The 21,950-nt window shown below is 45.3% G+C and overlaps 1 protein-coding gene across 1 annotated transcript in view; it reads right to left on the reverse strand.

Moving 5' to 3' along the window:
• HIBADH (3-hydroxyisobutyrate dehydrogenase) overlaps window positions 1–17,604 on the reverse strand; it is a 154,433-nt gene extending 136,829 nt beyond the window's left edge. The window contains exons 1-2 of the mRNA XM_036761607.1: window positions 17,476–17,604; window positions 8,600–8,757 (exon numbers count right to left, since the gene is read on the reverse strand). Coding sequence (XP_036617502.1) covers window positions 8,600–8,757; window positions 17,476–17,566 — 249 coding nt within the window. The 5' untranslated portion in view covers window positions 17,567–17,604. The remainder of the gene's footprint in view (window positions 1–8,599; window positions 8,758–17,475) is intronic.
• Window positions 17,605–21,950: the final 4,346 nt, after the last annotated feature.

Consider the following 21,950-nt stretch of genomic DNA (forward strand, 5'->3'; position numbering starts at 1 on the left):
CACGTGGCGGTAAATGACTTTCAGTCAAGGCCAACAAATCCCACAGCATGCCATCAGCCTTCATTAATTATGATGATTACTGTATGTCCTCAGTGGAATGCAAGCTCCATGAGGGCAAGGGCTGTCTTATTTTCCTCTTCACATCCCCAGATCCTTGTACAAAAGCATTTAATAACTATTGGACAAACTGAATTTAACATCAGTCTAATTTAACAAGACAGCAGAGCAACCATGTAGAATTATGTTTCACATAAGACTACAGGCCTGTAACCTAATTGTATCACAGAGCACCACAGGTTTGAGGACATCAGTAAGCCAGAGAGTGTCAACAGGAAGGCAACCAAAATGGTCAAGTGTCTAGAGTCTGTGACATGAGGACTGACTGCCCTGAGAAGAGACAGCTTTAGGGACACAGCAACGGTATTCAAAGGTTTTCAGATTTGTTCTGTTTGGCTCCAGAGGAAAGAACCCAGGTGATGGGCAGAAGCTGAAAAGAGACCACTTGAAGCCAAAATCAGGAAACCTTTCCTCCCATTGAGAGTAGTCCAGAAGGGTATGGCCCGCTTCTGGAGATGGTAGGCTTCTCATCAACCAAGACCTTCAAGAAGAAGATGGATAAACACTTGTCAGGCGTACTAGAGGGGATTGCTCTCAGGTATGGATGTGACCGAATGACTGCTGGGCTCCCTTCCAGTCTCAAATTCTATGCTTTGTTAATACCATTAGTTCTATACTAAATTATATATAACACAACATCCTAAAACCTGGTATAGAGTTCTGATTTTCTTCACAATTCCTTTTTCCCCTAAAACAAATCAGAAGGTAAAAGAATCTTTGCATTCAGATCACAGAATTCACAAGGATTTGGGGAGGAGGGGGAAATTTCACAGGCATCTTTAAGGAGACTTTGGAGAAGACATGGAGTTTGGTTGATCATCATTTGAGAACCTGAATTAGGCAGAAGCATTTTGCTATCTGCCTTTTGCTTGATGGAAATCCCAATATGAAAGAATCGGCACTAAAGTTTAGTTCTACACTAATAGAAAGTCAGTTTTCTTCACCTAATATATTATGTTATAAAAAATAGACCTTTAAGCATACAACAATCCTAACTTTCACTGAATGATTTCATCCTGGAATCCCTCAACAGGTGATTGCTTCACACATCAAAACACTCCAACCTCTGGCTTTAACAGCAGCCAGACTCCAGAGGTGCCAAACACTGACTCAGCTGTTGAACCCACAAAACCATTTCTTTCCATCTCAGCCCCAAGTTCTGTTCTGGATTGCAACTGTCACTAGAGTATTGTTGGGAGTTTTCCCTCTTTTATCAGTCATTTTAAGGAATTTTTAAGAATTTACTATAATCTGTAGAAATTAAGATAATGAGACTTTTAAAAACTAACTTATCCCAATTCATGCATCTCCTTTTAAAAGTAGGCCCTAGAGAGTCCCCTAGACCTCAGCCTCCCTTTCTACCTCAGATTAGGGAGTTGCTTTAGATAATCATAATCATATAAACCTGAGCAGGGTCTACCTGGAGTATCACCTGGGAACATATTTTATATCTTCACAAAGAAGAAAAAGCACCCTCAACTCCCATGTAAGACTAACAAAAATTATATCTCAAATAGAGGATGAGTTTATTTCACTCAATAGAAAATGCAGAACATGAATAAATTTCAACACCACCATAAATAGTTAAGACAACTCTCTTTCTCTCTTTGGTGAGTCCTAGACCTCATCAGAAATCTCTTTGGTTCTCCAAACTAAATACTAGCTTATACTTGAGATTTCCCTGCAGGAAAAAGGCACATGGTAGCTAGACAATCAATGCTCTCCTATGGAGGGTCTCAACCTAAAGTTCTGCTACCAACCTGGGCATGAAGCCCCCTTGAAAGGGGAGAGCACAATCAGACCTACACTTTAAGAAAATCACTTTGGCAGCTGTGTTGCAACTAGATCAGAGTGTGAAAAGAGATTCAGGCAAAGACAAGAATTCCAGTGAAAGGGGATGAGGGTCTGAACGAGAATGAAGGATGGCTGTGTGAGCAGAGAAACAGGGACATATGCAAAAGAAGTTGTAAAGGTAGAAATGTAAGACGTAGGAAGCAAGTAGGTGGAGGATGACACACAGATTACAAACCGGGACAAACAGGTGGATGATGGTGTTTCCTAATTCAATCATGTAACAGAGAGTCGGGATACCTGAGGACTGTAGGCTCAAGCCCTCTGACCCACAAGCTGAGCCATACCAGTCAAATCAGTTCACCTGTGATGGCCCAACTTATTCATATATAATAATGAAGGGGTCATACTATATGACCTCCAAGGTGCCTTCCATCAACACTGGAATACTGAGACCTAAGAATCATCCACAATTCAAACATGAGGTGGCATTGTGATGATGCAACAGTCAAACCTATAGACATAATTACCAAAAGGAAATCACAGTCAAGAAAGTTATCAGAGTTAAACATTTATCATCAGAGCTACAGGATTCAGCAGCTGTACTGACCTGGATTTTCTACTGACAGTCCTTTTCCACTTAAGGCGCCAAAGAAATGGGAATGATAATACTCTTATTATTAATGAATATAGTTTCACTGTATTCACTATTTTTGGAGAATCCTGAAAATTCTTGGAGATCACTAAACCAAAGACACAGATGCAAACAGCCCCAACCAATTAAAAGATCACTTTGCTAAAAGTTTTGCTCTACCAATACTAAATATTTAGCATCTGATAAACACTACAAAGTATGAAGTCAATCTTGCAAAGCAGCACAGGGCCCTTAAAAGATCTAGTCTAGTTTGTAAATATTTAGGCAATAAGCTAGTAAAAAATACATTAATTTACTTTCATTGAGCCTAGTCAAACTGCTGCCTCTATCCACATTTATATAAAAAGGAAAAAATATAATCTATCATCAAAGGTCAAGCAAAAGATCAAATTCTATCCATTTTTATCTCAAAACCTCATTGGGTTCATCTACAAACTTGTGGATGCCACGCCCTCTTCTTCATGACATTATCAGCAGAAGTGGAGGACAAAGGAAGGATCTGTGTTCCTGACCATAAGGGCACAATTAGAGAAATGTTTTCTACATTCCTGAACAACCACCTTCCAGCTGTTTTCTCCTGGTCAGGCCACACCAACAAGAGGATGTTCAGTTCTGCAGGGTAAATTTCAGGAAAGAACGAAAAGCTGGCAAGGAGAGCTCTTCCAAAGCAAGGCAACCAACATAGAGGAAGACCTACAGATTCTGCCATATGTTTACCGTTTAAAGAAACATTAACCTGAAGAAGACACGACTTACAGGAAACATGATAGGTCTCTTCAAATATTTCAAAAGCTATCATATAAGACAGGGAAGATATTTGTTCTTCTTGCCCCTGGGGAACAGAACTAGCGATGAGAAGTTGCAGGGGCAGATATAAGCTTGAAGTGAGGGAAAACTTCTTAATAATTAGTGCTTCCAAAGTGGACAAGACAGCTGAAGAAGCAGTGAGTTTGCCATTGCCAGGGGTCCTCAGGCAAAGGCCAAATGATCAATGGAATGAGGACTTTAGAGCAGGGATTTGTTCAGGTACTGAATGGAGTAGATGGTCTAAGAGTCTATGCCAATGGGCAGCGATGCTTCCCTCTCCTCCTCTGCTCAGGGATATAACCATTAACATCTTCTCCCCACTCAGAGCTCACAAGCCATTCCCTTTGATAAGGATCTGAATATTAGTGTTTATCCTTCTTAAAGGTACCAAAGGCAGAGTCACAAGCAGTAGAAACCAGAGCAGGGTGGCTGATTATTTTTCAAGCCTAAATTATTATCATCGACATGATTACAATCCATATTTGCTAATTCATGGTGGTTCACATTGCTAGCTTATGATCTTTCCCCTGAGAAAGAGGATTATTTTTACTAAAACATATGAAGTGTGAAAGAACAGACAGCATAGGATTCAACAGAATGTAAGCCTCTTGAGGACAGGGGTTATTTCATGTTTTGTCTGTTTCTGGCACACAGCAGGAGTTTAATAAATGATTACTGATTGATAAACTGACTAAATACTACCTAATTCTCCCTAAAAATTTTTCAACTTAGTTTAATAAGACTCCCTTTTTTCATAAGAATACATCTCCAATTTTTTAAAAATGGCAATCAATAGACAAATAGGATTCACTTGATGGAAACAGTTTTCCAAACGTAGCCAGCTCTGCTAGAATCTCTGTTACATACAAGAAAGAATCCCTACAATTTCAGAACTTATTTTAGACATTAGTTTCAACACAGTCCAGTCTCTCTAGTTCAGCGTCTCCATCAAATTCCTTCCAGACAAGAGAAAAAGGAGACTGATTAAAGTGCTCGTCTTCCTCTCTTTAGCACAGTAAAGAAACGAGCTCTAGACCATCTCCCTCATGAATGCTGACCATCTAGACCATCTCCCTCATGAATGCTGACCATCTAGACCATCTCCCTCATGAAGGCTGACCATCTAGACCATCTCCCTCGTGAATGCTTCCCATCCAAATCATCTCCCTCATGAATGCTGACTGTCTAGACCATCTCCCTCGTGAATGCTGACCGTCTAGACCATCTCCCTCGTGAATGCTGACCATCAAGACCATCTCCCTCGTGAATGCCGTCTAGACCATCTCCCTCACGAACGCTGACCGTCTAGACCATCTCCCTCGTGAACGCTGACTGTCTAGACCATCTCCCTCGTGAATGCTGACCATCGAGACCATCTCCCTCATGAATGCTTCCCATCCAAACCATCTCCCTCATGAATGCTTCCCATCTAGACCATCTCCCTCATGAATGCTGACCGTCTAGACCATCTCCCTCATGAATGCTTAGGGAATCATACTATTTCTTTGAGCAAATTGTTCTTTTATTAAAGGACACTTCCTCTGTTTAAAGTTTCCATCATTGTTATTCCAACCAACAACAACACATCAAAAAAGCTACTGTGGATGTGGAATATTAGAGGACTAATCCCAGAGAAAGACTTCTTTCTTTGAAACTAACTAGTGGCTAAGTCATCCAGGTTAAACAATAGTTTGCTGCAAGTAACTATTCCTGCTACCTCCCCGAAGAGCTCTGCATGGACAAACTTTCTTTAGAGCTTTCCTCAGACTATGGTAATCAATGCAAGAACCAAAGCTATTCTTTTCACAGATTCTCTGGGGGAGCACGAATGACTAAACTGTGGCCACTGTCCACAGGCCAGGCCGCCGACCAGCTCTGAGGGCATCACAGCAGCACACATTAGTGACCAACGGCAGGCAAAGAGGGCATACTCTAGCCCAGGGGCAGGGAACAAAAAATTCTTCTGTGAAGTTTGGATTCAGTCAAAGGGCCACCCTTGAGGATCTAGAGGGCCAGATGTGGCCTCAAGGCTGCAGATTCCCCACCCCTGCTGTAGCCCAACATGAGGACATAGAATTGCGTCTGTATTCCTGTATTATTGCTGCCAGTGTGCCACCCTCTACCCAATATAAAATACCCTATCAAGAGCTTCTCTCCAGGGGTTTACCAAGTCTTTTTCTTCAATTCAGAATTCAAAGAACTAGGCAATTTATTTTCCAACATTTACAATCAACTCATTCAGAAACTGACTGTCCAGAGTTATTTTTCTTCCTTCTTGCTGCCAACCACTGACTCATTTAACCACTTCTTTGCACTTCCATTGGTGGATTTAGAGGAAAGAGCAAAGGAATGATGGGAAATGAAAACCAGCTCTAAGAGCTTGGTCGCCGGCTCAGAACTGGCAAATTATCTGGCAGAAAAGCAATGTAAAACAAGCAGATCGGAGACAGAATCAGCCTACCACAGGACTAGAGCACTGGCTGTGGAGGTCAGGAAGAGAGGGGTTTAAAGCTTCCTCAGAGGCTCACTGGCCAAGCCCTGCACCCTTCCTGCACAGCTGCAGTGCCTTCAGCTGTAAAACGGCGCTGCTAACAGCACTGACTTCATAAAGTTGCTGTGAGGCTCAAATGAGATGACAGATGTAAAGTCTTTTTGCAAATCCCAGTGCTATATAAATCAGACCAAGAGTCAAAGGCCTGGGGTTCAAGTTCTGGTGACACATACTGCATGAGGCTGAGCAAGTCACAAAGCTCCCAGGGCCCTGGGCTGCTCTCGAAGGCCACAGGATGCAGGAGGTGACTTATTACATTGACAGAGGCAGTTCCTCACCAATCAAATATAGGTTCCAAACAAAGTGTAGGTATATAATATTTCCCATAATATGTACAATACTTTGGGACTACAAGTACCCTTTGATACTCATCCAGCAAAACTAGCTACATAAATTTGTAAGCAAACCCTATATTCTCATTAACTTTCATTCTAAAATTAAAAACGAACTCCCATGGAGAAAAAAAGATTCCTAATAGGTTGGCTTCAAAACACTGAGTACAGACAGGGACTAGCCCTAAGGCACGTCAAACCCTGGAGGGCCAGAGGAGTCCTAAGCCTACAATGCCCCAGTGTCCTGCACCTAGGATCAAGGGTGGGGAACCTGTGGCCTCCAGGCCACATGTAGCTCTCTAGATCCTCAAGGGTGGCCCTTTGATTGAATCCAAACTTAAGTTTGGACTGCACTTGAGGACCTAGAGGGTCACATGTGGCCTCAAGGCCACAGGTTCCCCCGCCCCTGGACTAGGTAAGAGCAGGCCTCGAGGCCACAGGTTCCCCACCCCTGGACTAGGTAAACAGAGCAGGTACTTCACATTTGTTGAACCAAATCGAGCTGCATCCCTGTAGCAACAATCTACTAGCAGCTACCGTGCCTGTGTAAGACCAGTAACACCAGCATACAGAAGGGCGGCTAACACAGGTTCTTTAATCTGCTTTTCTAAGGAAAGCAACTTTAAGCAGTTAACAATCTCAGTTTATACATACATTCATATATATATATATATATATATATATATATATATATATATATACACATACATATATATATGCACACACACATACACATATATATATACACATACATACATATATATATACTTCAAGAACAAACAGAAATTACAAACATCAACAGAGAGACCTTGTCTGATTCAAATCACAATTCATAGTTACCAGAGAAGAACTAATGGGTCTGAGTTAGAAAAGCCAGGGGGCAGTTACAACGGTTTGTCCAGAGGCTCAACACTCCTTCCATGAATGAGCCCCAAAAGTCAAACACCAAGCTCCCCTCAATTATATCTGGTTCAGAGCCCTCTGGGTTCACCCAGGCTGGATGTGTGAAAGTTCCCCATCCCCAGCATCATATCATATACAAGTCAATGACTCCCAATTGTCTTAGTGCTGAGAAACATTCCAAGACAAGATCCCACTTTACCAGCCCCATTCCAACAAAGGCCAGAATCATTAAAGGCACTTAAGAGAAGAGCAGCAAAAAGCCTCACCCTGATTACCATTACAATCCCACCTGGCAGACAGCTTTCTGAAGATGTAGTGTTACTTTCCAGACTCTTAGCTTCTCCCTTGTGCCTTCAGTGGCCATTCTACAACTGCCTTAAACCATAACAATTTCACCCATTCCTGATGACAAGCCCCACTCTACCCTCTCAGCTCCTTCTCCAATACAGATTTCTTTGTACATTTGGCCAGACCCAATCTCTCTTCTGACTTCATCTTAAAAATGCCATTTCCACCGATTTATAAGTAGCATACTGGTACTGAGGAGTGTGGGCATAGAAATGACAATGGAAATCATGGAAAACTGGAAGCTAGTGTGATGCCAGCCAGTGACTTAGCTTGTCTGCCTCAGTTTCCTCATCTGTAAAATGGTGATACTACCTCACAGGGTGGTTATAAGGATCAAATGTGGTATGTATAAAAGCACTTGGCAAACCTCCAAGTACTTGCTACAGGAATTCTGGCTATTAGTTATTGCTGCTGCTGTTGTATTTTACCACTTGAGGGCAGGAGCTGTTTTTAGACTGCTTTTGTATGCCCACTGCCTACTGTACATACCTTTGTTGTCCATTTGTTTTCAGTCCTGTCTGACTCTTTGTAACTCCATTTGGGGATTTTCATGGTAGAGATGCTGGCGTGGTTTGCCATTTCCTTCTCTAGCTCATTTTACAGATGAGGAAATTGAGGCAAACAGGCTTAAATGACTCGCCCAGGGTCCCACGGCTAGTGTCTGAGGCCAAATTTAAATTCAGGTCTTTCTGACTCTAGGGCTGGCCACCCAGCTGCCACATCCCCCACTAAAGCCTGAGAGAAAGAGATCTAAAATAACAACAAAGACCATTTGGCCAAATCTAGGGAAGAGGAAGACCAAATCACCTAGAGCTGCACGGACCCTCCCTTCCGATTTCTACTTTATTATAGAAATCTCTCCTCCTGCATGAGTCTCAGATATGGAGCCAGAGGACTCATTATATAATGAAGGGTAAAACATTTTTACTATATCAGATTTAAAATTATATGAGGCATATGTCTCATCAAGATGCCACTTCTCGTTCAAATACACATTCATTTTAAAATATAAACATTGGGAAACCCTGCCGTTATCCAACACACACACACACACACACACACACACACACACACACACACAGATAGGTACTTTACCTGTCCCCCATCTTTGAAATCTTTGCATGCTTCTGGAAATATGTCATACAGAATGAGGGGGTATCCGTGTTTGATGAGGTTTTTGGCCATTGGATTTCCCATGTTGCCCAGTCCAATGAATCCAACTGGAGTCTTGGAAGCCATTGACCTAGAACACACTGATTTCAATACAATATTTTTAATCAGCATGAAAAAAGTAATTTTTAAAACTTCAAATGACTTTTAAATTTCAATTTTTTGTTAAAATGTTTAAACTTAGAAACACTCATAGAGGAATAAGCAATGTAATTTCTAATGAGCCTGCACTCATCGTCATTAGCCAGTATCTCATCTAGGAGAAAATGAACTGCTTTGTTCTCTACATCCATTCGTTCTCTCTCCCATTTTTAGAAACAAATTTAGTAACGTTTTTAAATGGCTCCCTTTGTTATGAAGTCAGCATCTCCTGCCCACATCAAAGCCTGAACAATGAACTTCCTCCCCAACTAACAAGAGCAAGCCTCACCTCTAACAGGACTGGACAGCATTCTGATTTCTGTTAGGAGAAAGGAGACTAGCACTTGGATTTATGATAATAAAAGTTAACTAGTTTCCAAAGACATTCACTCATTGGACTAAAATCCCAAGATAATAAGAGTCTTATCACTAGTTCCTCGATGCCCCACTTTTGTTGCCATTTACCACAGAGGTATCTTTTACTATCTTAGCTTTTCAAATGATATGAAAATTTTTTTTTCCACTAAGAATATCTTAAGTCACCAGGAAAACTTCCTAGTTAAAAGCACACCATCTGGAAAATCCTCACAATACGATTCCCTGACTCTTCTCCCACCATACTCCCCAGCCCATGACTAAAACAGTGCCAGGGGCTCAAGGGTAGAAATCTCGCCTTCATCACTGAAAATCAACAAATCATCTGAACTTCCAGGAGAGGCCTGGGCAGTACCCAAAGTCACATTGGACCCAGGCATTTCTGACTCTGGTGGCACCATAGTGCCGGGCCTGGAGTCAGGAAGACCTGAGTTCAAATTTGGCCTCAGACGCTTCCTAGCTGTGTGATCCTGGGCAAGTCACTTAACCCTGTTTGCCTCAGTTTCGTCATCTGTAAAACGAGCTGAAGAAGGAAACAGCAAACCGTGCCAATATATCTCTACCATGAAAACCCCCAAATGGAGTTCAGAGTCGGACAGAGCAGAAACAATCCAGCAATATCTCTGACTCCAAGACTGGCCCTTTACCCCCGAGGCCGCCCGTGCTAACTTTCAGAAGTCCCCAGACCCTTGTACGATGTTTATTTTCCAAGGAGCACCACAGGTTAGTGGATAAAGGGCCATCCTTCAGGCAAGAAGAACTAGGCTCAAGGAAGCGCGTGATCCTGGACAAATCACTTACATTCTTAGTGTCCCAGGCCCAGAGCAGCCGAACACTTACTGATCTGCTTCTGGTAAGGGAGTTTCTTTTTGGGGAGGTCCTCAGACCAAGGAAATCACAGGATCAGGGCAAAAAATCACATATGTGTTTTTTTCTCTATTTATACATAAATTACCTAACCAAATACAAGTGTCTGCCCCACCTTCAAAGCTATGTAGGCCTGTGGTTCCCCTAAAGTCAAGAGATTCCGATTTTAGTGCGTGACATCAGACAAGTCACTTCACTGCTCTGAGTCTCGGCTTCCTCATTGGGAAAAGGAAGAGGATTGATTAGAGGTTCTGTCCAGAGATCTGGCTCAGCACCTAAAAGAAATCCTGGAGAAGCTGAAAGGTGTGGGGTCAGGTGAAATACTAACAACGTGCTCCTGTCAAGTCAGTGGTACCAGTGAGTCCTGCAGATCATAAAAAAAAAGTTTGAGGACTGACTTTGAAAATAAAAACAAAAGCCTTTCCCTGTAAGACTGGTCTCTGGAATGAACATTACTAAAGGAGAAAGCTTTGCAGGATTTAATGCAAGAAAGACCTGTCAAGCACTGCCTTTGTACAAAGGTCTACTTTGTGCTCAACACTGAGGCCACAAAGATGAAATAAGCCACAGTCCTGGCACCGTGGGACTTTAGGATCGAATTGCCGAGATGAGATACACACATACACACACACACACTCTTAAACAAACTGTATAATTGCACTACAAATTGGAATTCATAAACAAATTGTGAGTACAAAGACAAAGACCAAAGTGCTATGGAAAATTTGAGAGGAGAGAAACCCCTGCAGCTGAAGGAGGAAAGGAAGGTTGAGTGGGGACCAGAAAGCAGGGGAAGGTCTCACCAGGTGGAAAAACAGGGGCCAGGGATAGGGGGTGGGAAGTGCTCTACCTCCTGGCTGAGGCTAGTATGACCAAAGGTTCAGAACTGGGAAAATGTGAGATAAGGTTGGAGAAACACGGAAGAAACAAGATTGTGGAAGGCCCTAAACATCAGGATGAGAAGCGGAAAACTATTTAATCAGCAATGGGGAGGTACTTAGAAGTTTTTGAAGCAGAGGAGTGCTGTGTTCAGACCTCTCAAAGCATTATGAGCATGGGAGTGAAGGCTGGATTGGAGCAGGGGTCCTTAAACTGGAAGCCAAAGCCCATGATGGATAAATCTCAGGGAGCCTATGGACTTGGAGGGGAAAACATTTACATGTTTAATTTTAACAACCTCAAACTGAAATTTAAACTTTCATTCAATTGTGAAATTAAAAAAAAAATCTGAGAGTCCACGGGCTTCAGCAGACTGCCAAAGGGGTGCAATTACACCCAAAGGGGGTAAGAACCTCTGAATTAGATAGAGCCATAAGGCTGGAAGATCGGGACTCAGAAATCGCTTGGTCCAACCTCCTCAGTTACAGACTAGAAAGTGAGGCCAGAAGTGAAATGACTGGAGACAAAGCCAGGGTCCCAAGTGAGGCCAATGAATCTGAAGCCACAACCTTCCCCACCACACCTCAGACTAGTTAGGAGGCTTCTACTGCCCACAAAAGGCTTCAGAAGCTGCATAAATGTAGATGACAGAATTCATGGCAGAAAATTCCCTTCCATTAAACATTCATTCACCAGTTGGCTAAAAAGAAGCCACAGAGAAGCATTTAGTAAGCCCCTACTGTGTGCTGGTACACAGAGGGCAAGGGAAGCACTTGAGTGATTTCCCAGGTAACTCGGGGATAACTAACCCTTTAAACTCTGCAGTCCTTTTGGTTCCAGCCCTTGGTGAAACTGATGAAATAGAGGAATACACTTCAGTCTAGTGCACACAGCATCCTGGGCCTGACTCCGTCCTTCATGATCCAGGATGTCATGGTTCCCCACATTCAACGCGGAAACGTCATTTACTGCTGTACAAGACAGCCCAAGTCTACACACTGCACCTGCTTCAAAGCTGCCCTTTGCTTCCAAAAAAATTCCAGATCAAGGCTTTTCTTCTTGTCCTTTGTCCCTTTCATATGACCCCACAGCACAGAATGTGTACTCAAGCCTTGCTTTTTCTTGCTTCTACACTTGTGACTCTCCCCTCCTCACTGGCCATGGCTTCCCCGCTTCTCCTTCATGGACATTTGTCCCCTTCCTTCTCTGCCCCCAACATCTGTCCCTTCCTGCCTCCACTCGCCTCCGTTTTCTCCGCTTCCTACAATACAGGCCTCAGGATTTTTCCAGCTAACTCCTAAATTTAGGGTCTCCTCACTCATGGAACCAATGGATCCTGACTCTTTCTCAAACTGATTTCCACAAAAACACAACGCAGCTTCCAAGAACGTTAGATGAGTTCCAACAAGCTGAGGTTTAACTGCAGCATGTAATCATTATAGAGGTGCCAATTTACAATTCCATTTACAGAGACGAAAACAAAAGGCCCTTAATTTTACATGAAACCAAGACACACTGATTCAGAAGTAAAAGGACTCCTTCCTGCCCAGCCGCCCCAAGCTGTCTTATCTGGGATACCCTTTCCCCCAAACTCCTTGCAGGTCTGGAAACAGGATCCCAGCCACTTTGCCATTGCTCCCCAAAGACGTGGGTCAGTATCCCCTACCCTGGTCCTGCTTACCATCTGGCAGGCGCCCTGCCTTGGCCACCCCTCCTGGCCTAGAAGGCACTCCCTGAGAGCAGGGGCCGGCTCTGTTCTGGGACTTTCATCCCCAGAGCTTAGCGAGTGCTTGGCATGCAGGAAGCACTTATTAAGTGCTGTTTCAATTTTTTTGAATGTGTTAAAAAAGTTTCTTACATATAACTGGGAAACATTTAACAAAGTAAATAAAAATATATGGGAAAAATGCTTTTTCACTCAACTCCATCTTATTTTGTAAAGACAAATTCTCTAGATGGTATCTGCTCTGGAGCATTCTATCAAAAGATCTCCTTAGAGCTGTAAGCTTTCAGCATTTTAACGTTTGTGCCTGAACCCGGACTCCCCCAGGGAGGTGAGGTGTGTCAGTCTGGGCCAGTGGGCCTTCAGTGCCAACTTAAAGTTATCGATATCTCAGTCCAATAATAACCACAGGCCTCTTCAGAAGAAAAAGCGGACACAAGATGCTAAGGGACACACGATGCTTTCTAGTTCTAAGTTATTTTCTTTTGATAAGTCACTTAATGAGAAGCATAGTCTGTTAATCCAACCTTCCTTGACACTAATGCTACTGACTTAATTGTAACAATCAGAAACGTGGCATTGCACCAGATTGATTATGGCAAATTATGCACAGGAAAGAGAAAGTTTAGATTCTGGCATGAGTAAGCTGGGTGAACTCTAATTTGGAGGGCTTTTTAATAGTCTTAAGGGCATGATAGGGCTATGTGCTCCTTCCCAATTTATTCATTCAAAAATAATGACTGGGCAAGTGCTAAGTGCAAAGCTAGGCAGTATGGGGGATTAAAGATCAGTCAAACAGTCCCTGCCCTAAAGAGGTTCACGACTCTATCAGAATGACAGTCATAATTCACATTCACACAGGGCACTAAGTTTGACAAAGCCCTTGTCTCACAACCACCCTGTGAGGAGAGTCGTAGCAAAGACAAACACGCCAACAGCTAACAGAAAACCGAAGACATCCGGCACATACATATGTGTGCCTGACAGGTGACATGGAAGGGCAAAGGAGGAAGAGAGGATCCCAGGGAGGGTTTCCCCAAGGCCGTGGCACCGCAGCTGGGCCAGACTCTGTGCCAGGCACTGGCCAGGTGCGGAGGATACCAAGCCAAAGCTGAAACTGCCTCTGCCCTGAAGGAGCTGACCGCTCTCATAGGAGGGGACCAAAGGATTCCAGGCAGAAGGCACACTGTGGACAAAGGTGAAGATGAGTCCCCCCCAGGAAAGCCCCTCCGGCAAAAGAACCAGCAGGCCAGCTTGGGGAGATCACAGCTCACCTACAGGAGACAGCGGAGGCTGCCACAAAAACAAGGCAGGCCCAGAATGCAGATCAAGGAGACAGAGCTTTATGTTACTAGTAATGAGGCGCCCCCAGGTAGATGCTCCCCAATCTTCTCTACTCTCGTCCAGTGGTCTCCCCAGGTTTGCCAGAAGCTCTCATCTCTCCTGAGCCAGAATTCTGCATCACTAAATGCCTGGGTGGCATCTGCAACTCAGCACATTCAAAACAGAACTCATTCACTTTACACTGAACCTGGTGACCACACCAACTTTCCAGGTTTCCAACCTCAACATCATCCTGACTCTTCCCTCTCCCTCACCCCACACAGCCATGTCTTACTGTTTCTACACCCCCAGCACCGGCCCCATCACCTGACCTAGACCACTGCAATTATCTCCCTACTGGTCTCTCTGCCTCAAGTCTGCTCCAATGCCAAACCCTCCTCAACACGGCCACCAACGTCTGACCAGGTCATCCCCTACAATAACTCCCCATGGCTCCATAGGCTCCCCACTTGCCCAGCATTCAGAGCCCTTCACTAGCTGGCCCCAACCTCTCCAACTTCATCCTGGACCACTCTCGTTCTCAGTCCTGAATGTGGCCAAACGTGCCTCCTCTCTGTCCTCACACACAGCGCTCCCACCTCTAGGCTCCGACCAGAACCTACAACCTTCCTATCTCCAACTCCCAGAATTTTCTGTATCTAAAACCAAATCCCCCAACCTCCAACAGCCTCCCCCTCTCTAACCACTTTGCATTTATTCTCTAGAAATTTATGCTTTATTTATCAATGTCCTATATTTATTTATAAATCTATGAGAGAATGCACCTGGAGGGATTGCTTCTTTTTTTGCTTTTGTATCCCCAGCACCTAAAAGTGTCTGGCACATAGTTGGCACTTAATAAATGCTTGTTGGTTGACTGATTGGGAGAGTGTCATCACAAACTGTGATGGTAATTAAAAGTAATATCTCTTGAAAAAAATTTTGACCACAAATTAACAAATGGATGGCTGAAGTGAACATTTTCTAGAATGAGGAATTAAGTATTAAATGTTTCCCAAAAAGCAGGTGTATACCCTTTGTCAAAATCCCCTAGCAGCCTTTTAACACCATTTAATGCTAACGATTTTTCCCTTGGCTATGTTGGTGGACCAACAGCAAGACATTTTCTGGGGAAAATGTACATCTTTGGAATTCCCTCTGCCACAGCTAACAAAAAAAACACTTAACTCAATTTTAGGGCAAGACATAAAACTTACCTTTAAAAAAAAAAGGCCTCCCATAATGCTTAACAAGACATATTATTTTATGCTGGTCATTTTTTAAAATGACCACTGCTATTTTAAATCTCTTCATGCTATTCTGTGTTTACCATAAATTTTAAGTGAAGAGGTCAGATTTTTAACAATCAAATTTGCCTACATTAGTGATGATATCCATATAATATTCTAGTACTATAATGGCAAACATCCTTGACAGAACATTGGACAACACTACACAATTAAAAGTAAGATTAAAAATTGAAATAAGGACTCTTCAATATGTCACTTTTTTCTTCAAATCCCTAAGATTCTCAGTAAGTTATGGGTGTGTGTCTTTACTCTTTGCAATTATATCAATTTAAATTTATTTTTTCTACTGAACTCAAAGTAGGAGTAAAATGTCATATCACATAGAAATGAGAATGTAAAAATAATCATTTGTTACTGATTTCCAAAACGTCCTGCATAAATCCCCTCAAAGCAAGGTTGTACTTAAAATCATAACTGTGCATCATCACATAATATTTTTGAGCCAAAGACCCCAAAATATAATTGATGTAAAAAGACGGGCATGGTCTGAACAGAAGACCCTGTTTAGATCAGCATTTCCTTCTTGGTGCTCCTACCTCCAGGGCCTCCGGCTGAGTGACTAACTGATCTCTTCCTATTACTGCTACAGCCTTAGACCCCAGAATTTCCACTAGTAATTTATAGGAGCTTTCATCACTCATAAAAGAGAAGTAACTCCCACGCACATTCTACTATGAACTGGTGAAGAAGAAAGGGGGGAGGGAGGGAAGGAAGGAAGGAGGAAGGAAGGAAGGATGGAAAGAAGGAAGGAAAGAAGGGAAGGAGGGAGAGAGGGAGAAAGGAAGGAAAGAAGGAAGGAAGGAAAGAAGGGAAGGAGGGAGGGAGGAAGAAAGGAAGGAAAGAAGGAAGGAAGGAAAGAAGGGAAGGAGGGAGGGAGGAAGAAAAGAAGGAAGGAAGGAGGGAGGGAAGGAAGGAAGGAAGGGTCAGAATAAGCACTGTTTCTTATGTTCTCCCAATATGGATTACTGCTCTGAACATAGAATCTGTGACTTTATTTCTTAACGCTGAGGTTCTGAACCTGGCCTCTGTCTCCTGATAAGCACAGGAAAGTTCGTGCCTATGGTTTTCCTAGGTAAAAGGTGGATGGAATATGGGGCTGAGAATGTGGTGCCCCAGAACGAAGATCCCAGAGTTCGAGCTGGAAGGGACCTGAAGGCCCACCGGGTCCAAGCCCTTCATTTTCCAGAAATGGGTCTGGAGAAACTAAGCGACTTTTCAGGGGGTCACACAGCTAGCAAGTATCTGAGGATTTGAACTGGGGTCTTCTAGATTGCAAATGAAGGTGAGATTTGTCTGAGAAGTTAAGTGACTTGACCAGGGCGACTGGGCCGGGTTTGGATCCAGGAAGTCCTCTTCCCTGGAGGCAGCTCACTCCCTCTCATTCTGCCTAAGACACCATTAACTGGCAGACTTTTATTTTCTAAAAGAGACACAGCAAGTTAACTAATTATATGAAATAAGGGGAAAAGGCAGAGTCCATTAACTTTCACGGACTCGTCCAGACAAAAGTGGTTGTTTTTTTATGGAAACCAAGGACAACAGTTGGAGGCCACAGTTTTGGAAAGCCAGGGGGAGGGGGGAAAGGGAGGAGGGGGGAGGGGAAAAGGAGAGGGAGAGAAGGGAGAGGGGGAGGTGAGGGGGAGGGCGTCCACCCCCCAGGTGCAGTACAGCCCGCACCATCTGCTGCTCTCCTGGACTCTCTAACTAGGCTGACTGTGCGTGGTGCCCGGCACACAGCAGGTGCTTAATGAATGCTGACGCCGCCGTCATGTCCCTAGATCGCTCCTGGGCCTCAGTGTCCTCCCTGCTGAGTTCTGAGTCCACTCTCGCATAGAGTAGGTTCTTTCCCTCCCTGGGCCTCGGTTTCCCCTAATGTACACTACACCGGATCACTGGCTCCGGTCTGGAGCCCCGGGGTCCTGGGATCTGCTGGTGCCGGCGTTCAAGGACCCCACGGCTCACGGACGCGGCAGAGGCAGGGGCAGAGGCCGGAGTTCGAATCCCACCTCAGCGCCCCCATCCGGGGCGGGGAGGGGCCGTGACCGCCCGGCCTCCCGGAGGCCCCGACCCCGACCCTCCCTCCTGAGGGTCAGCAGGGCCCGCCCGGCCCGGCCCGAGCTGCCTCAGCCCAGCCGCCCGCCCGGCCTGCTCCCGGCGCCGCCGCCAAACCCTCCGCCCCTTACCCGCCGCCGGGCCGGCCTGGCCCGCACCCCGCCGCCGGCCCCGGCCCAGCAGGCTGCCGGCCGCCCCCCGGAGCACCAGCGCGGCTGCCATGCTGCGAGCGAGCGAGCTAGCGGCCGAACGGGCGCCTCCTGCCGTCACCGCTGCCGACCGGCAGCCGCGCCGACCAATAGCACCGCCGCGCCCCGCACGCCTCCTCCCGTGCGCCAATGAGAAAGCGCGCTCGCGGGGCAGGGGCGGGGTCAGTGGCGCCCCGCCCCCCGCTCGGACCTCAGGAGCCCCGCCCCGCCCTTTCCGTGCCCCTGACTCGGCAGCCTCTCTTCTGTTTGTTTATGGAGGGCGAAGGGAGGGGCGTGCGAGGGGGTGTGGCTGTCAATCAGGCCCGGGCCCGCCCCCTGCAGGCTGAGGGGTGGAGCCTGGCGCTGCGGGACGATCCGCGTACCTGGAGCTAGGAGGCTCTGCCTCTGCTGGACCCCGAGCGACCGACCTCATGGCACCGGCCCCTCTCGGACCCGCCTGGGCCTGATCCAGCCCCCAAAGGCCTGAGATATCCCAGAGTCCAAGCCCCACACTTTTTATACAAGGAAGCTGAAACCCAGTCAGTCCACAAACATTGATTAAGCGCCTGCTGTATACCAGGCGCAGGGCAGAATGCCAGGGAAACGAGTAGCGGGGTAAAGACCCTGCCCTCGAGCAGCCTAATGAAGGAGAAAGCTTTCAGGCTTTACACAGGATAGATCCGAAATAGCGGAGGGAAGGCACTAGAATTAAGGGGGATCCCACCTGAGGAGGGGGCCTGCCAGGAAGGGGAATAGCCGGGGGAAATGCCTGGAGTCTGGAAATGGAGAGTCTCAGGGGAGGACAGCCTGCAGACCAGACTAGAAGACAGGGGAGAAGGAATCAAGGTGTAACCAGCCTGGAAAAGAGGCGATGATTGACAAACTCCTGTGCCCACCCCAAGGATCCTGAACTTCAGGCTGTCAGCCTCATCCTATGGCCCCCACTGCCCTACTTTGTGTTCCACCCCAATGATCCCTCACCCTGTGATGGCCACCCACTCTTTCCACGGTACCCTCTGGAATGCCTGCTTCACAGGCACACTTGCTTTCAGCTGAAATCTTCCCTCCCGCTCCTTCCATCTTCTGGCTCTCCCTGAGACCCAGCTCCCTCTTCAAGACATAGAACACAGCCCCCTCCCAAACCCCTCCAGCCCTGGCTTCACTTTCTCTCATTCTCCTGAAGGTTGGAGGGGTGGAGCTCCTGGCTCCCCATGTCCACTTGCAGGCTCTCCCCCTTGGCTCCTTTCAGCCTAGCTGTGTGAGCAAAGCAAGGCCTCCACGTTGGGGAAGGGCTTTGGGCCCCTTCTGCCCAGAACCAGCATGAAGCCACAAGCCTCTGCTGTTGCTGGGACAAGGGTAGAGGTGGTGGTTATCGGCTGCCTGAGCCTCTTGTCCCTGTTGAATCTATTTGTTCCTGCTCTTAGGTGATAGAGAACTGTGCTAGGTTACAGGCCCTGTCTCCCTGTCTAGGCTCAGGAGCATATGGCCCTGATAATTGCTTCTATCTTCGATCTTCTTAATCTTATGTGAAAGATCATGAGACTAGTCTGGGACCTCGTGAGCTTTGAAAGATAAGGGAAGGGAGCCAATAAAAGTCTGGGTACAGAGTCCTGGCCAGAGTGTGCCAATGTCCACCAGCAGAGCCCCCAGGAGTAACTGGGACTCAGCCCAGGAGCCGCTTGACCTTGTAGTCAATACTCTAGGTCCCACAAAAGTGAGGGATTTGTTCATCAGCTGTGCCACATTCAGAAGTGAATTTGGTGAACCAAACATTTTACAGAGACTGCTTTGTTTGACCCCCACGGACTGATTGGTGTGGAAGGGATTGTACCCCTTAGATGTATGGGGGTATGTGTGTGGAATTTTGGACTTCTTCATTTTCTCAGGAAATATCCCTTTGTAAAAGCTAATTGATGTTAATTGGTTAAAGGAAATAAAAGTGCTAATCACTGGTTATTTATATTGAGAACACACCAGAGGGGAGCTGAGACCAACAACATTGGGAAGAATCACCCCAGTTCCTCAGAGGTACCCCAAAAATCCTAAGGGTTTCTCTGCAGCCTTACTCCGAGGCACTTGAGTCATCATGGTGAATATGAGTGTGGATAGGGATCTCCAGAGCCCTTGTACAGGCTAAGTTCGCCATGGAGCACCAATGTGCTGGGGACCTTCCTCCATGTCTCTTGACATCCCAAGGACATGGTTCTTTGATGACATCCTTTACAATTTCTCATGTGTAATAAGTTCCAGCCTGTTCACACCCTGTACTTCTCTCTGTCATCCTCTAGGTCAGTGGCATCAAACTCAAATAGAGACAGATCCTTGCTGGCAGTAGACTGACTTAGAAAACCACTAATTAACATTATCTCTGTCGTACTGTATTTTTATTTATTTTGTTAAACATTTCCCAATTCCTCTCGAATCTCAGTCCAGGTGTTTTTAGATGGGCCAACTCTGCTCTAGGTGATATCCTGATATCATTCCTATCTCCAGAGCCCTTCAACAGGCATGATGTTATTTGAATAAAAATTATTGTTAGAATGTTGGTATTTAAATAGAACGTTGTTAATTAAAAGATGAGCCTTGGTTACTGAGAGGTATTTGGAGCTACTGAAGAATTTTACAACTTCCTAAAGACATTCTGGTCTCTCTTCTTCTTTTTCAAGTCTGGGTCCAACCCATCACCCAAGATTCATAGACGTGAAGCTGGAAGGAACCTCGGGAACCACAGAATCCAGCCCTATCGTTCTATAGATGAGGAAAGTGAAGCCCAGAGAGGTTCGGTGATTTCCCCAAGGTCACTCAGCTAAGAAGCATCTAATGTGGGATCTGAGCCCAGCTCTTATGGCTCCAGAACCGCTGTTCTTTCCATTGTGATGTTGTTGTTCAGTCGTGTCCAACTCTCTGTGACCCCCTTTGGGTTTTTCTTGGCAGAGATCCTGGAGTGGTTCGCCATTTCCTGCTCCAGCTCATTTTACAAATGAGGAAACTGAGACAAACAGAGTTAAATGACTTACCCAGGGTCTCGCAGCTAGGCTATTTACTGTCTGAGGCTGGATTTGAACTCACTAAGAGGAGTCTTCCTGACTCCTGGCCTGGCGCTCTGCGCACTATGGTGGCCCCTAACTGCTCCCTTTCCATTGTACCAATCCCCAAATATATGTGGGCAGAAAAATGCTGTAGATGGTTCATCCCGCTGCTCCTTGTCTTCTAGTTGGTGGGTTTCCTTGTCTTGGTCACTCCTGGTAGTTTGCTGGGTTAATAAACCTTTTTAAATTCTAAGCGTTTTCTATAAGATGTTATTTCTTAATTTATATTTACCTTTGATTATTCTTTTTTTTCATTTCATGACATTAAACATTTTTTAAATGCTCTTAGGTCTCTCACCAGTCTCTTCCCAGTCCTTTGTCTCAGATCCTCTCACAGCAAATTGCAAAGAGATAGCCAAGAGATATGGTCAAATTTAACTATAGCTGTGATTTGTGGAGCCCAGCTTGAATGTGAAGGTTCCCCCACTTGCCACTCCACCTTTCTGGGGCCTAGACCCCAAACCTGACCTCTCTCAAGGGTACCTCTCCAGATCAATTTGTGGAGGATTTCCTGCTCTGCCGTAGCTTCATCGTGGCTTTGTTCAGGTTTCAGCAGAAACAGATTTGCTGCAACCCATAAATGTAACCTTCCATAATTAACTGCTGAAATGCAATCCTGAGTCCCACACTGTCAGCCTATAATCACATGTCTCAGCTATTTACAGCATGTGGCACTGTCTCCATTGATCTCCCCAGCCATGGCGGTCTTTCCCAAGCTTTCTATCTGCATCAGATTGCTTCAGGCGTTTTTTTACTGTCTGCTACCAGGCGTCTGTTTCTCTCCATTGTTTTTAATACTTTCTTTTTTAAAACAAATATTTCTTTGCCTTTGGGAACAGCCATTAGGTATTATATACTGCTTGGGGCAGGATTTGGGCCTGGAGAATGGTGAGGGATTTGAGGCAGCTCCTGGCTCGTGGGGCCACTCAGATGGGACAAATTACTCACCTTTCTGCTTTTCCAGTTCTCCATACCCTGACTCAGATCTGCTTATGGGAAATTCATGAGCTTAGGCTTAGAGATTTTCATGGGAGTCTATACCGGCATTCTAGCTATTTCAGTATTCCTTAGATTTGAAGGATACATTAGGTCAAAGGTGCTATGTGCAGATCAGTCCTTCCTTCGATTCAACAAGCATTTTTGAGCAGTGCTGCTTAATAAGTATAACATGGAAGGGAGAAGGGAGGCAGTAGTGAATCCCAAGAGAATGTACAGAGGGCTCTGCCTTCTGCTAATCCATGTGGATGCTTGAGGAACCTGTTTCTAGAAATGTAGGATGATGTGACTTGGGGTGGCCCTTCCTCTTATCAGAGCACTCACAGGAACTCT

This window comes from Trichosurus vulpecula, chromosome 5, assembly GCF_011100635.1.
Source record: "Trichosurus vulpecula isolate mTriVul1 chromosome 5, mTriVul1.pri, whole genome shotgun sequence".
Classification (NCBI taxonomy): domain Eukaryota; kingdom Metazoa; phylum Chordata; class Mammalia; order Diprotodontia; family Phalangeridae; genus Trichosurus; species Trichosurus vulpecula.